The sequence below is a fragment of the Schistocerca serialis genome, chromosome 8 (genome assembly GCF_023864345.2).
Source record: "Schistocerca serialis cubense isolate TAMUIC-IGC-003099 chromosome 8, iqSchSeri2.2, whole genome shotgun sequence".
Lineage (NCBI taxonomy): Eukaryota > Metazoa > Arthropoda > Insecta > Orthoptera > Acrididae > Schistocerca > Schistocerca serialis.
The window spans coordinates 378,175,303-378,191,436 of NC_064645.1; the positions used below are offsets into that span (position 1 = coordinate 378,175,303).

General features: G+C 40.4%; 1 protein-coding gene across 8 annotated transcripts in view; it reads right to left on the reverse strand.

Moving 5' to 3' along the window:
• Positions 1 to 16,117, reverse strand: part of LOC126416404 (START domain-containing protein 10-like) — a 139,358-nt gene extending 123,241 nt beyond the window's left edge. For 2 of the 8 annotated variants that reach the window (XM_050084102.1, XM_050084103.1), the window contains exons 1-2: positions 14,751 to 14,877; positions 14,523 to 14,620 (exon numbers count right to left, since the gene is read on the reverse strand). In XM_050084102.1, the coding sequence (XP_049940059.1) occupies positions 14,523 to 14,620; positions 14,751 to 14,862 (210 nt within the window). In that variant the 5' untranslated portion in view covers positions 14,863 to 14,877. The other 6 variants (XM_050084106.1, XM_050084108.1, XM_050084111.1 and 3 more) reach the window with 6 other exon arrangements.
• Between the last annotated feature and the right edge of the window lie 17 nt (positions 16,118 to 16,134).

Below are 16,134 nucleotides of genomic sequence, written 5' to 3' on the forward strand. Positions count from 1 at the left end.
AGTGTGTGCTGTCATAAGGTTTTTTACAGCCAAAGGATATTCTGCAGCAGCTATTCATCGTGAGCTTTGTGCCGTGTACGGACCAAGAGTTATGAGTGAAGGAGTTGTCCGTGAATGGGTACGTTTATTTAAAAGTGGACGAGAAAACGTTCATGATGAAGAGAGGAGTGGTAGACCATCATTGGTGACTGACGAACTCGTTCAGACAGTTGATGCAAAAGTTCGTGAAAATCGACGTTTCTCAATGTCGGAGTTGTCTACTGGTTTTCCACAGATTTCTAAGACTCTCTTGTACGAGATAGTGACAGCAAGATTGGGTTACCGTAAGTTCTGTGCACGATGGGTGCCCAAAATTCTTACCGACCACCACAAAACTAAAAGAATGGCCTCTGCATTAGACTTTCTGTCACGTTATGAGGACGAAGGAGAACCATTGTTAAACAGAATCATGACCGGTGACGAAACCTGGATTAAGTACGTGAACCCTGAGACAAAAGAACAATCAAAGATGTGGGCACATTCAAATTCGCCTACCAAACCAAGAAAAGCCTCGCAAGATTTTTCTGCCAGAAAACTGATGGCAACGGTGTTTTGGGATGCCAAAGGGGAGTTGTTGGTTGAATTCATGGAACGTGGTACGACCATTAATCAAGACGTGTACTGTGAAACAATAAAAAAGTTACGACGGGCTATACAGAACAAACGCCGTGGTATGCTGACTTCCGGTATCGTTTTTTTGCACGATAATGCCCGTCCTCACTCTGCTCGCAGAACAACGGCCCTTCTTGAGTCCTTCAAGTGGGACGTTATCAACCATCCACCTTACAGCCCAGACCTGGCCCCAAGTGATTATCACCTCTTCATGCATTTGAAGAAATGGCTCGGGTCACAGCGGTTTGATGACGACGAAGAGCTCAAAGATGCGGTCACAGGCTGGCTCCAGGCACAAGCGGGTGATTTTTATGCAGAAGGAATTTCAAAGCTTGTGAAGAGATATGATAAGTGCCTCAATCGCTATGGAGACTATGTAGAAAAATAGTGCAAAGATGTAGTTGTAAGATGTATATATTAAAATATTTTTATTTAACTTGGTGTATTTTTTTAAATCAACCAGAGGTTACTTTCTGAACGGCCCTCGTACTAGCAACTCGCAACATCCTGTTGCAGAACATGCTCTACAACATGACATTCGTGACCTTGGTGCCTGTTTCACCACATGAACCATCTGGAGTCTTCCCCCAGACACCAGTTTCTCAGAACTCCGCAGGTGGGAACTGGCACTACAACATGTCCTTGGTTCTCTCCACCCACCTGACCTTAATTCATCTTCATTTCTTCCATCTCAGCATCTCTTCACTGAAACTACTCTTTGCTTCACTCCATTTTAGTTTTCTACACCTTTCGTCATCTTTCCCATATATTTTTTACTGCCCCCTTCTTACCTCTGTTGCATACAATGCACTTAGCTTTTCACTGTTATTAACAGCATGATGTTTCAACAATAATCTCTGTCTGCATATTACCCTGTCTTCCACCTTTAAGCTCTCAGGTTTTCAAGTCCCATCCGATGCAGTCCCCAACAATCAGTCTTTCCTTTTCATCTCATACGGTAAGTCTTTCCTGACCTGCAGTTCTGGGTGACTTTCCCGAAATCTACCCCTTTTTCCTAGACCTCTCCAGTCATTTTCTTTCACCCTTCTTCCTTCCCCTTCAACCCCTCTGCCTGAAGAAAGAGCCACTGGCTCCAAAAGCTTGCCAATCACAACAGTCTTGTGTGTTTTGCCACCACTTGGTGAGTAGTTTATAAGTTACCAGCAAGATTTCTGGTATGACAGTATGGCTCCTATCCCTACAATTTACAATATTCTTGTTCATTTTTGGTTTTCCTTTAAGCATTTTTTTCTAGTAATGTACTTAGATCTTATGCACTTTATAGTCGCATATATCTGTTTTATCTAAGTTCTATGACAGCCCATTTTCAGAGGAGTTATTAATTCTCAAGAAAATTTTATTTATATTTTCCACTGTGGAAGTTCCTCCATTAGGTCTGATGACAATACTTGTATCATCATCACATGAATTATTTAAGATTCCAGATCTTTTACACACAACAAAAAGAACAACAGACTCAACATTGATTCCTATTATACACCTGTAGTAAATGATCCTCATTCTGAAGGTACCATGCATACATACACTGGTTTTCTTAATATGACTCTCTGCATTCCTTTATTTAGATAGGGTGAAAACCAATTACCACCAAGATTTCAAGCAACATAATATTTTAGTTTCTCTGTAATATTGTGAACTGCACAATTAAATGCTTTTAACAAGTACAGTAACAGAAAATATCCATCGACAATATTTCGTCATGAGTCATAAAATGAATGGAACAGAAGGCAATACTGTTCACAAAAGAATGCATAAGATCTGCATGATTACTTATTGTAATTATAAAGTCACTGGAAGTATAAAAAGTGTTTTTGAAGATAAGATTCAGACTTGTTCACCTGATCTAGCCATCTTGATTATCTAGAGCAAAAATAATACTTTTCCTTGATCCAGGTATTTAGATACACCTAGTGAGCAACAAAACTCCAAAGCAAGCATAAGGAAAATTAAAACAGATATATATAGTGACTGAAGACTTCATAGAAGAATGAGTTGGGTGAAGACACTGCTCAAAAATCAAATGGTGAACTGTTCACCAGTTGAGAATGTGTCTCCAAAAAGACACCCACTTCTAATATGTTAAACACTATGAACTTCAAACTGAAAAATGAGTGAATAGAATGGATCTTACTGGAAAGGATATCTGATGACTACAAACCGACACGCATGGACCTAGGAAACTCACACATGCCAATAACCAATGACAATTAAGACTAAGTTCTAGCAGGAAGTGAAGGTTAAAACATGCTGCCACTCACTAAAAAGTGACGCAATTCTTCAAGTGAAACAGGAGATAACAAGAAGTTTTGCATATAATTTACCCGAGAGACTGAGGAGTTAATAACTGTAGTAAGTATTATCACACTGTAAAAATTTGCCCCAAAAAAACCAAGGCAAGTCATATCAGGCAAAGTTAGAATTAATGACTGACAAGTAGGATTGATGAAAGTCTGGATCTGGGCCAGTGGCATGCCTACGTGATTTGGATAGCAATGTCGTCAGCTTTCTTCAGTTATGATGGGTAGGAAACATTGTGTGTCAGCCAATGAGAGAGCAGCAAAGAAATGATGTATTTTTAAGACTGTCATATTCTCACATCATTATCTCACAAACTCTGAAATCTTAACACACTTGGAAGAAAGAGGCAAATAGTTTGACAACTAAGATTATTAATATGACTGTAGCTGTGCTACTAAGTCCCAATCTAACAATGACCTTACAATTTGACACACATTTAGAAGAAACAGTCAAATATATATTGATAAATTAACTTTTGTGAATAAAACTGTTACTTTCCAACAAAACCCAGGCCTCGGGTTCAGATACAGATCTGTCTATCACCACAGACAGATATTTTAGCTTTCACATACGTTGAGTTCACCAGCTCACGACCAAATTGTAACATCTTCATAATTCATAACATAATCTGAAAAAAGGTCAAATATTTGTGACAATGAACATCATAAATTTAACTGCTACACTGGCTCTCTCACCTAGTGAAGATGAATATGAGTTTCACTTCATTGTATCAAAGGCACACTGGCTACCAAGATTAGAAGGATAAATTTCTTCCTGGAAAACGGTAAATTAGGTTCAACATCCCATCAACTATGAGACTATTAAAGATGGGATACAAGCTCAGATTGAGAAAGGAAATTTACCATGACCTTTCAACAGAATGATTCCAGTATCTGCCTCAAGTGATTCTGGGAAACAAAAGAAAGCCTAGACCTATATTGTCAGATGGAGATGTGGTCCACCTTCCGGATGAATGCAAGTCTAATGTCTCACCAATTGTGTCCCCTCATTCAGTTCCAATTCTGGAAAGTGAACCAATTTCAGTTTTTTGCGATAACAAAGGTGCAATCAATTTATGCAAAACAAGTGAATACATCATAATGGAATTTAAACTCTGTTCCTCTCGTAGTAAACAATAATAGTGAATTAAAAATCACTGAGGACACATGTTTGTGGAATAAAACAAAATTATGTTCTTGCAAGAAGCCAAACCCTTTGAACTCAATCCAAACACACTGATATCTATAAACCAAAAACACTCACATCTAACATAATTTTATTTCAGAAGAGATGGCTCAGCTGCAGTTATAGTAAAACAAATTCCAGTGAAGGGGATGCTTGCCAATACACTGCCCAAATTATTGCCAAGATACAGTCAAGATACATCATTATTAAAGGATTATTACAAACATTGCAGATAATATACGGACACGAATTTTAGCAGAGGTGTTGTGAACAGGAATCACTGTAACTGTTAACTTACATGGACCAATGTGTGTCTGGATACAGGCTACGTAAAAAAACAGAAATTTAAAGCAATATTTTTATAAAAAATCTAAATGATGTATCCTACTTTTTATACATTACACCAACTTAGTGGCCTAAATACTAGGCACAAACAAAAACTGAGGTCTGTAGAGCGACTCATTACTGAGCAGTAATTGTGAAATTGGTACCTGATCAACGACCAGATACACACCCTTGGGCCTTCAAAGGTGTGTTTGGTTAGAGTTACGACAGTGCTGTTTGGTAGTTTTATTATTAAAACATGTAAGTATCCGCGCACCAAAAATGACTAATTTCTGAGGTGGTCTTATCCCGCCACCCCTGTGATTACATGGAATGACCCCCAACTCAATGTTACATGGCACACAGCAGTGCTAACACAGGGCTGATCATGCCATAACAGGACCTCCAGAAAACTCAAACTTGTGTATGTAACTGCTAGTTCTATTACATACAGGTCACCCCTAATGCTTAATTCCATATAAGAGTTATACAGGGTTATTACAAATGACTGAAGCGATTTCACAGCTCTACAATAACTTTATTATTTGAGATATTTTCACAATGCTTTGCACACACATACAAAAACTCAAAAAGTTTTTTTAGGCATTCACAAATGTTCGATATGTGCCCTTTAGTGATTCGGCAGACATCAAGCTGATAATCAAGTTCCTCCCACACTCGGCGCAGCATGTCCCCATCAATGAGTTCGAAAGCATCGTTGATGCAAGCTCGCAGTTCTGGCACGTTTCTTGGTAGAGGAGGTTTAAACACTGAATCTTTCACATAACCCCACAGAAAGAAATCGCATGGGGTTAAGTCGGGAGAGCGTGGAGGCCATGACATGAATTGCTGATCATGATCTCCACCACGACTGATCCATCGGTTTTCCAATCTCCTGTTTAAGAAATGCCGAACATCATGATGGAAGTGCAGTGGAGCACCATCCTGTTGAAAGATGAAGTCGGCACTGTCGGTCTCCATCTGTGGCATGAGCCAATTTTCCAGCATGTCCAGATACACGTGTCCTGTAACGTTTTTTTCTCAGAAGAAAAAGGGGTCGTAAACTTTAAACCGTGAGATTGCACAAAACACTTTAACTTTTGGTGAACTGCGAATTTGCTGCACGAATGCGTGAGGATTCTCTACTGCCCAGATTCGCACATCGTGTCTGTTCACTTCACCATTAAGAAAAAATGTTGCTTCATCACTGAAAACAAGTTTCGCACTGAAGCATCCTCTTCCATGAGCTGTAGCAACCGCGCCGAAAATTCAAAGCGTTTGACTTTGTCATCGGGTGTCAGGGCTTGTAGCAATTGTAAACGGTAAGGTTTCTGCTTTAGTCTTTTCCGTAAGATTTTCCAAACCGTCGGCTGTGGTACGTTTAGCTCCCTGCTTGCTTTATTCGTAGACTTCCGCGGGCTACGCGTGAAACTTGCCCGCACACATTCAACCGTTTCTTCGCTCACTGCAGGCCGACCCGTTGATTTCCCCTTACAGAGGCATCCAGAAGATTTAAACTGCGCATACCATCGCCGAATGGAGTTAGCAGTTGATGGATCTTTGTTGAACTTCGTCCTGAAGTGTCGTTGCACTGTTATGACTGACTGATGTGAGTGCATTTCAAGCACGACATACGCTTTCTCGGCTCCTGTCGCCATTTTGTCTCACTGCGCTCTCGAGCGCTCTGGCGGCAGAAACCTGAAGTGGGGCTTCAGCCGAACAAAACTTTATGAGTTTTTCTACGTATCTGTAGTGTGTCGCGACCATATGTCAATGAATGGAGCTACAGTGAAATTATGAAATCGCTTCAATCATTTGTAATAGCCCTGTACATTTCTTCTGTTGACAGATTCCACATCATAACCTGTATTGTGAATTTTATCTATGGAACAAGTAAGACATTTACAGAGGCAGATGTGAGCTCTGATCACAATTTATTTTTTATGAACTGCATAATAAGATTGAAGAAATTGGAAAAGAGTAGGAAATTAAGGAGAAGGAACCAGGATAAGCTGAAAGAATGATAAGTTTTTGAGAGTTTCAGAGGAAACTTTAGGCAATACTGACTAGAACAGGGGAAAGGAATACAGTAGGAGACGAATGGCTAGCTTTGAGAGATGAAATAGTGAAGGCTGCAGAAAATCAAATAGGTAAAAAGACAAGGCCTAACAGCGATCCTTGTAGGTCACATAAGATACACAATTTAACTAATAAAAGGGGAAAATATAAAAACTGAGTAAATAAACAGGCAAAGTAGAATACAAATGTCTAAAAGATGAGATTGACAGGAAGTGCAAAATAAGCAGAAATGGCTAGAGGACAAATGTAAGGATTCAGAAGAATGTTTCACTAGGGAAAGATAGATCCGCCTACAGGAAAGTTACAGCTAGGCCTTTGGAGAAAAGAGAAGCAGCTGTATGAATATCTAGATCTCACATGGAAAACCAGTACTAAGTAAAGAAGGGAAAGCTGAAAGGTGGAAGAGTACACAGAGTGTCTATACAAGGGAGAGGAACTTGAGAGGTAGTATTATAGAAAGGGAAAAGGACATACACACATCACTAAGAGTTTTGCATCACCTCATTCCGAGGCTTCCAGAACACACAAACATCATTCCCAACCTTTTTATTTCTCACGAAAATGACACATTGCATGTTGTACCACCATACAGTGAGACCTTCTGGGGTGGTGGTCCGGATTGCTGTACACACTGGTACCTGTAATACCCAGTAGCACGTCCTCTTGCATTGATGCACACCAGTATCTATCGTATTATCCTATGCACAAGTTCATGAAGGCACTGTTGGCCCTGACTGTCCCACTTCTCAAAGGCGATTCGACGTAGATCCCCCAGAGTGGTTGGTGGGTCACGTCGTCCATAAACAGCCCTTTTCAATCTATCCCAGGCATGTTCAATGGGGTTCATGTCTGGAGAACATGTTGGCCACTCTAGTCAAGCGATGTCGTTATCCTGAAGGAGGTCATTTACAAGATGTGCACGATGGGGATGTGAACTGTCGTCCATGGAGACAAATGCCTCGCCAATATGCTGCCGATATGGTTGCACTATCGGTCGGAGGATGGCATTCACGTATCATACAGCTGTTATGGCACCTTCCATGACCACCAGCGGCGTACTTCGGCCCCACATAATGCCACCCTAAAACAGCAGGGAACCTCCACCTTGCTGCACTCACGGGACAGTGTGTCTAAGGCATTCAGCCTGACCAGGTTGCCTCCAAACACATCTCCGACGATTGTCCAGCTGAAGGCATATGCGACATTCATCGTTGAAGAGAACCTAATGACAATCCTGAGCAGTCCTTTAGGCATGTTGTTGGGCACATCTGTAATGCACTGCATGGTGTCGTGTTTGCCAAGATGGACCTCGCTATGGATGTCGGGAGTGAAGTTGGGCACCATGCAGCCTATTGCACACAGTTTGAGTCATAACATGACGTCCTGTGGCTGCACAAAAAGCATTATTCAATATGGTGGCCTTGCTGCCAAGGTTTCTCCAAGCCATAATCTGTAGGTAGCGGTCATCCACTGCAGTAGTAGCTCTCGGGTGGCCTGAGCGAGGCATGTCATCAACAGTTCCTGTCTGTCTCTCTGTATCTCCTCCATGTCCGGACAACATTGCTTTGGTTCACTCCGAGACACCTGGACACTTCCCTTGTTGAGAGCCCTTTCTAGCACAAAGTAACAATGCGGACATGACCGAACCGCGGTACTGACCATCTAGGCATGGCTGAACAAAAGATGACACGAGCCTTGTACCTCCTTTCTGGTGAAATGACTGGAACTGATCGGCTGTCGGACCACCTCTGTCTAATAGGCGCATGGTTGTTTAATCCATGGGGTGGGTTTAGTGATGTCTTTGAACAGTGAAAGGTACTGTGACAGTGATACAATATCCACAGTCAATGTCTATCTTCAAGTGTTCTGGGAACTGGGGTGATGCAAAACATTTTCTTGTGTGTGTAGATGAAGATGAGATGGGAGATATGATAGTCCAAAAAGATTTTTCGCAGAATACTGAAAGACCTAAGTTGAAACAAGGCCCATGGAGCAGACGACATCCCATGTGAACTACTGACAGCCTTGAGAGAACCAGAAATGACAAAACTATTCCATCTGATGTGCAAGACATATGAAACAAGTGAAATACCCTGACTTCAAGAAGAATGTAATAATTCCAACTCCAAAGAAAGCAGGTGCTGATAGATGTGATATCACTGAACTATCAGATTAAAAATGATGGTTGCAAAATACTAACATGAATTCTTTACAGACGAATTGCAAATCTGGTAGAAGTCAACCTCAGCGAAGATCAGTTTGGATTCTAGAGAAATGTAGAACGAGTGAGGCAATACTGAACCTATAACTTCTCTTAGAGGATAGGTTAAGGAAAAGCAAACCTCAGTTTATGGTATTTACAGACTTAGAGGAAGCTTTTGACAAGTTGACTGGAATACACTCCTCCTAATTCTAAAGGTAGCAGGGGTAAAACACACGGAGAAAAAGGCTATTTATAACTTGTATAGACACCATACCAGAGAATGGAAGTTGCTACTCACCATATAGCGGAGATGCTGAGTTGCGAAAGGCACAACAAAAAGACTCACACAATTATAGCTTTTGGCCATTAAGGCCTTTGTTAGCAGTACACACACACACACACACACACACACACACACACACACACACACACACACACACATGAAAACGCAACTTGAACACACGTCTGCAGTCTCAAAGAACTGAAACCACACTGCGAGAAGCAGCACCAGTGCATGGTGGGAGTGGCGACTGCATTGTCAACTATAAAATTCCTACGTTTCGGCAACTATTGCAAGACGCCTTCTTGGGAGAGCCAGTCCTGACAAAACTCTACCATCTAGTGAGCAAGATGTATGAGACAGGCAAAATACCCTCAGACTTCAAGAAGAATATAATAATTCCAATTCCAAAGAAAGTAGGTGTTGACAGATGTGAAAATTACCAAACAATCAGTTTAATAAGCCACAGCTGCAAAATACTAATGCGAATTCTTTACAGACAAAGCCAACCTTGGGGAAGATCAGTTTGGATTCCATAGAAATATTGGAACATGTGAGGCAACACTGACCTTACGACTTATCTTAGAAGAAAGATTAAGGAAAGGCAAACCTACGTTTCTAGCATTTGTAGACTTAGAGAAAGCTTTTGACAATGTTGACTGGAATACTCTCTTTCAAATTCTAAAGGTGGCAGGGGTAAAATACAGGGAGCGAAAGGCTATTTACAATTTGTACATAAACCAGATGGCAGTTATAAGAGTCGAGGGACATGAAAGGGAAGCAGCGGTTGGGAAGGGAGTGAGATAGGGTTGTAGCCTATCCCCGATGTTATTCAATCTGTATATTGAGCAAGCAGTAAAGCAAACAAAAGAAAAATTCGGAGTAGGAATTAAAATCCATGGAGAAGAAATAAAAACTTTGAGGTTCGCCGATGACATTGTAATTCTGTCAGAGACAGCAAAGGACTTGGAAGAGCAGTTGAATGGAATGGACATTGTCTTGAAAGGAGGATATAAGATGAACATCAACAAAATCAAAACAAGGATAATGGAATGTAGTCAAATTAAGTCGGGTGATGCTGAGGGAATTAGATTAGGAAATGAGACTTTTAAAGTAGTAAATGAGTTTTGCTATTTGGGGAGCAAAATAACTGATGATGGTCAAAGTAGAGAGGATATAAAATGTAGACTGGCAATGGCAAGAAAAGCGTTTCTGAAGAAGAGAAATTTGTTAACATCGAGTATAGATTTAAGTGTCAGGAAGTCGTTTCTGAAAGTATTTGTATGGAGTGTAGCCATGTATGGAAGTGAAACATGGACGATAAATAGTTTGGACAAGAAGAGAAAATGAGCTTTCGAAATGTGGTGCTACAGAAGAATGATGAAGATTAGATGGGTAGATCACATAACTAATGAGGAGGTATTGAACAGAATTGGGGAGAAGAGGAGTTTGTGGCACAACTTAAAAAGAAGAAGGGATCGGTTGGTAGGACATGTTCTGAGGCATCAAGGGATCACAAATCTAGCATTGGAGGGCAGTGTGGAGGGTAAAAATTATAGAGGGAGACTAAGAGATGAATACACTAAGCAGATTCAGAAGGACGTAGGTTGCAGTAAGTACTGGGAGATGAAGAAGCTTGCACAGGATAGAGTAGCATGGAGAGCTGCATCAAACCAGTCTCAGGATTGAAGACCACAACAACAACAACTTCTTCAGGGTGTTTGCTAACTGCTGAATGGGCACTAGTTTGATTACTTATATACTAAGGAGGATTGGTGTCATTGGATATGAGGGTGAGCAGAAAGGGTATTAGATGTTCTTTTATTGGTCTTTGCATTACGTGTTGCCATTGGCGGAAATAGGTGTTTTCCATTGAAGTTTCCTTTATTGCTTGCATGTAGGAAAATGAGTGGCTACTGCAGCTTAGCACTGTTTACTAACTGCCTAGTATCGACTAGGGTATGTCAACACACTGTGTACCCACACCACTGTGGCCTACTGCACACCTGTTGCTCTGCGAGAGCTGCTGTTCTACAAAGATGTCACTGCTGACAGCCAAGATACTGGGAGTCAGTACCCGTCTTCTCTATTCATGTTGTCGGGTTGCTTGACTATTTCTATAGCTTCTCTGATCTTCCTCCTCAAGCTAAACAGCTGTTTTGCCAGTACGCAGGTGTCTTCAGATTGAATCTTCATCCTGCACTGTTCCTGGTGTTCTGGCACCATTGATTTGTTGTATTGTTTGATACGGATATATCTCATGTTCAGATAACCTTGTGCTTATCGGAGGCCCAGTCTCACCTACATACAGCAGTCCACGTTCACACCTGATTTCATAAACTCCGGCAACATGAAACTTGTCAATCGTATTTTTCATCGAACCGAGAACCTCTTTTACTTTGTTGTTGCTACAAAAAATTGCCTTAATACTTGCTCAACGGAGAATTTTGCACAGATGTTCAGTCATCCCTTGCACATATGATAGCAGGACAGTGTTCCATGCTTTGTTCTGCATTTCCCTATTGCCCTCCTCCTCTGGCACCATAGTTTTTTGTATGATCCTCATGTCTTAGCCATTAGCTCCATAAATAGACCTGAGGTTCTGTAGCTCAGCGTTGAGATTGTGTTCACTGCTGACCCTGTAGGCTCTCTTAAAGTTTGAAGAGCCGATTTCTTTTGTGTAGGATGGTGGTGGGAGGATGCATGCAGGTACCTGTCCGTGTTGGTGGTCTTTCTATAAACTCTGTGTCCAAGCTTCCCATCAGCCTTACGGTAAACTTACACATTGAAAAAATGCAATAACCCGTTCTTTTCTATCTCCATGGTGCTGTGAATTCTGCTGTGCTGCTGACTGAGATGTTGGTGGAAATTCCGAAGCTCTTCTTCTCAGTGTGTCCAGATGACGAAGGTGTCATCAACATATCATTGCCATCATTCTGGGCATAATGGAGCGGACTGCAGTGCTGTTTATTCAAGTGCTTGCATAAAAATGTCCAATGCAACAGACGATAAAGGGGAACCCATAGCTACACCATCCGTTTGCTCATAAAAAGCCCCTTTCCACCTGAAATTGGTGCTTATCAAACAGTGGTGCACTAGCTCACAGATATCAGGTGCCATGCATTCCTCTAAAATGTTCACGGGTACATTCGTGAATAAAGACTTCACGTCGAAACTGACCATCAGATCCCAACCCGAGACATGCTTTTCTTTCAAAAGTACTACAACCTAATACCATTCCTCCTCACCCTCATATACAATGACAGCACTCCTCCATAGTATATGAGTAATCAGACTAGTGCCCATTCAGCAATTAGCAATACACCTTGAGGAAGGCACCTTGCAATAGTCATCGAAATGTCAGAATTTTATAGTTCACAATGCGATCCCAAACCCACAAGAATTTTATTGATACTGAGTTTTACCATTTACAAAGTCTTTGAGCCACTCAACGTCACACAGAGATTGGCAGCTTGCTCTAAATGTTCAGAAATGTAAAATTTTGCACTTTAGAAAACAAAACAAAAAACATAGTGTCCTACGAGTATAATGTCAATGACTCACTGTTGGAATCAACCAAGTCATACTCTGTGAACTTATTCCAGGTGTTTGTAACTGTGTTAATGGCCTGCAACGGGGCACTGTATCAAATGCTTTCTGGACATCTAGAAATATGGAATCTCCGTGTTGCTCATTCCACCTCGTATCACTTTGCAATGTTATGCCCAGATATTTAAACAACTTGACTGTCTAGCTGGACACTAGTAATATTGTATCCGAACATTACATGTTTGTTCTTCCTACTCATCCACTGATTTCCGGCTCAGTTACCCCCTCTTTTAACTATAATCTATCATTGTTCTCTCAAACAAAAAACTGTGCCCAGTTCTTGAAAAAAGGCACGTCATACACATCTACAAGAAGGATAGTAGAATTGATCCACAAAACTACCACACAGTATCTTTGACAATGATTTATTGAGGAATCACAGAACGTATTCCAAGTTGAAACATAATGAGGTATCCTGAACAGTATGACCCCCCACAATGCCAACCAGCACGAATTTCGAAAACATTGATCACGTGAAACCTGATTTGCACTTTTCTCGCATGACATACTGAAAGCTTTGAATCAAGGCAACCAGATAGATGCAGTATTTCTTGATTTATGAAGAGTAATTGACTCAGTACCGCACATACACTTATAGTCGAAAGTATGATCATATGGAGTATCAAGTGAAATTTGTGACTGGATTGAGGGATTTTTGGTAGGGTGGACACAGCCTGTTATCTTGGATGGAGAGTAATCGTCAGATGTAGAAGTAACTTTGGGTGTATGCCAGGGAAGAGTGTTGGGAACCTTGCTGTTCATGTTGTATATTTATGGCTTTGAAGACAATATTAATAGTAACACCATGTTTTTGCAGATGATGCAGTTATCTACAATGAAATATTATTTGAGAGAAACTGCAGAAATATTCAGTCAGATCTTGATAAGATTTCAATGTCGTGCAGAGATTGGCAACTTCTTCTGAATGTTCAGAAATGTAAAACTTTGCACTTAACAAAACGAAAAAATTTAGTATCCTATGATTATAATATCAATTAATTACTGTTGGAATCAACCAAATCATACAAATAACTGGTTGCAACACATTATAGGGGTATGAAACGGAATTATCACTTAAGTTCAGTCATGGGTAAAGCAGGTGGTAGACTTTGGTTTATTGATAGAATACTGGGTAAGTGCAATCAGTCTACAGAATAGATTGCTTACAAATCACTCACGTGACTGGTTCTAGAATATGGCTCAAGTGTGCGGGACCCATACCAGATAGGAGTAACAGGGGATGTTGAACGTATGCACAGAAGGGCAGCACAAATGGTCAGAGGTTTGTTTAATTGGTGGGAGAGTGTCACAAAGATAGTGAAGGAACTGAACTGTCAGGCCCTTGAAGACAGACACAAACTATTCGAAGAAAGCCTATTAACAAGGTTTCAAGAACCAGCTGTAAGTGATTTATACTACAACCCCCTACATATCATAGGCTGCATACAGGGGTCGTGAGGATAAGATTAGAATACTTACTGCAGGCATAGCGGCATTCAAACATTCTTCCCGCATCCATATGTGAATGGAAGAGGCAGGAACTCTAAAAACCGGTACAATGGGACAGACCCTCTGCCATGCACCTCATGGTGATTTGCAGAGTACAGATGTAGCACAATAAGAACAATTAATTTAGAGCAAAAAATTTTCATGCAGACATCCCAGCACAATGGTTCCTGAGAAAGACAGACATAAGACAACTGGAATCAGAACAGAGAGTAAACCAGTGCCACAATAGAGCTAGAAGGAATGACAGAAAAAGCGGGAGCAATTGCGGAGTAGCCAGTTTCATTACTGCCGCTTTGTTGGGGATACAAATTCATACAGGCTAATATTTTACATTTAATACTTTCAGATAAAAACCTTTCTCACTTTAACAAAGCTGGTTGATGTCTCTAGCAGACGGAAGAGCAACAAAACGCAGAAAACAGCCACAAACCAGAGAGACCAAAGGCTTTGTAATCCCCTCTCTGTGAATAATGCATTGACACTGATACGTTTTTACTTTCTCTAAATTTAATACATTGATGACAACTTTTACATGTGTTTTTAACAGTCAAGAAGAGAAACTGAATACGATAATTAAAGGTAAATGAATACCGTTAGTAGATCTGTACCACAGTATTTGTCTGCAGTAATACTGTAGTTGGACGAATTTTATAAGTACAATGAAGACGTTACAAGCTGACGGACTGAGACGTTTGTGGTCCATTCCTACTGAGAAAGCGGGCATACTGGACGTAAAGAGGGCGATTTGATAAAAAAAAGAATAAAAATATATGGCACGACAATGAAATAGTGCACTTAAACAGAAAATGCAATTTCCTGACTGTGTCATTCTAATAAAATTTGCTATCGATGGGCCTTGTCTGAAAATGTATATTACGTGCAGGTCACAAATATAGGAAAAAGTTGCAACATTTTGAAAATGTATACACATGAATAGCGTTATCTTTTCAAGCCTCGTCCTTGAAAAGATTTTGGTTTGACTTAGAAGCTAAAAATAAACTGATAACAGAATGACGATCTTCCTGCAGCAACACGTCTGTTAAAAAGTTATACAAAGCTGCCAACAACTATGAGCTGAACCATTATGATTGCCGTCAGTGTAATGACCCTGCCTTCATTTATAATGCAGCTAAATTCACGCTGTATTGTTTAATACGTGAAACTTTCGACAACGTGTTAACCACATTTTCTACCTAGAGCTAAAGTTGTCGTTTTTACTCACAACAATTTTTTAGCATTTCCGTGAAACAATATAAATCCTGTATCTTCGTCAATGTGACAGTAAAATGAGTATTATTTAACACGGTTTAACTATATCAGTTTTAGCTAAACAAAACAATCTATTTCACTACTGAAATGGTTATCCAACTCATTCGCCCGCGAACTTACGAACTATAAACTCAACACGACAAGAACATGCTCATTATTTAAGCTGGAGTATGCTGAACGCATACAGTATCGCACCAGATATTATCGTAAGGGGCTCGTGGTGAAATATTTTAGTGTTTACAGGCTGAAAATAATATGACAATACAATAAATTTCGACCTTATCATTACTTGCTTTACTGTACTATCTCGCAGTACATTGTTTACAAATTTTAATAAAACAAGCGTAAGGTTACTGAGTTAAATGCCCAAGAAAAGGGGCGTTGACTTGTCACCTACTTTCACAGAAGCCTCCACTTACCTTAAGCGTTACACAAACACCATCATACTGACGTCTTCGTATTAATATAAAAAGTATTTGTCAAAATTTCTGAATTGGAAGGGAACGTACTCTGCTGTCGTCCCTAACACGGCTTGTTCAGCTATTCTTCACCCGCATGATTATTCAATATAGCTCTACTATCTCCTATTTTCTCATTGCAAATGCGTCATATCGGATTTTCTTAACCTCCCATCGCCTAAAAAACTCAACGCATTGCTTTCCGCAGCTGTGACTTCGCCATAGATAATTATCAGCTGATCCATTCG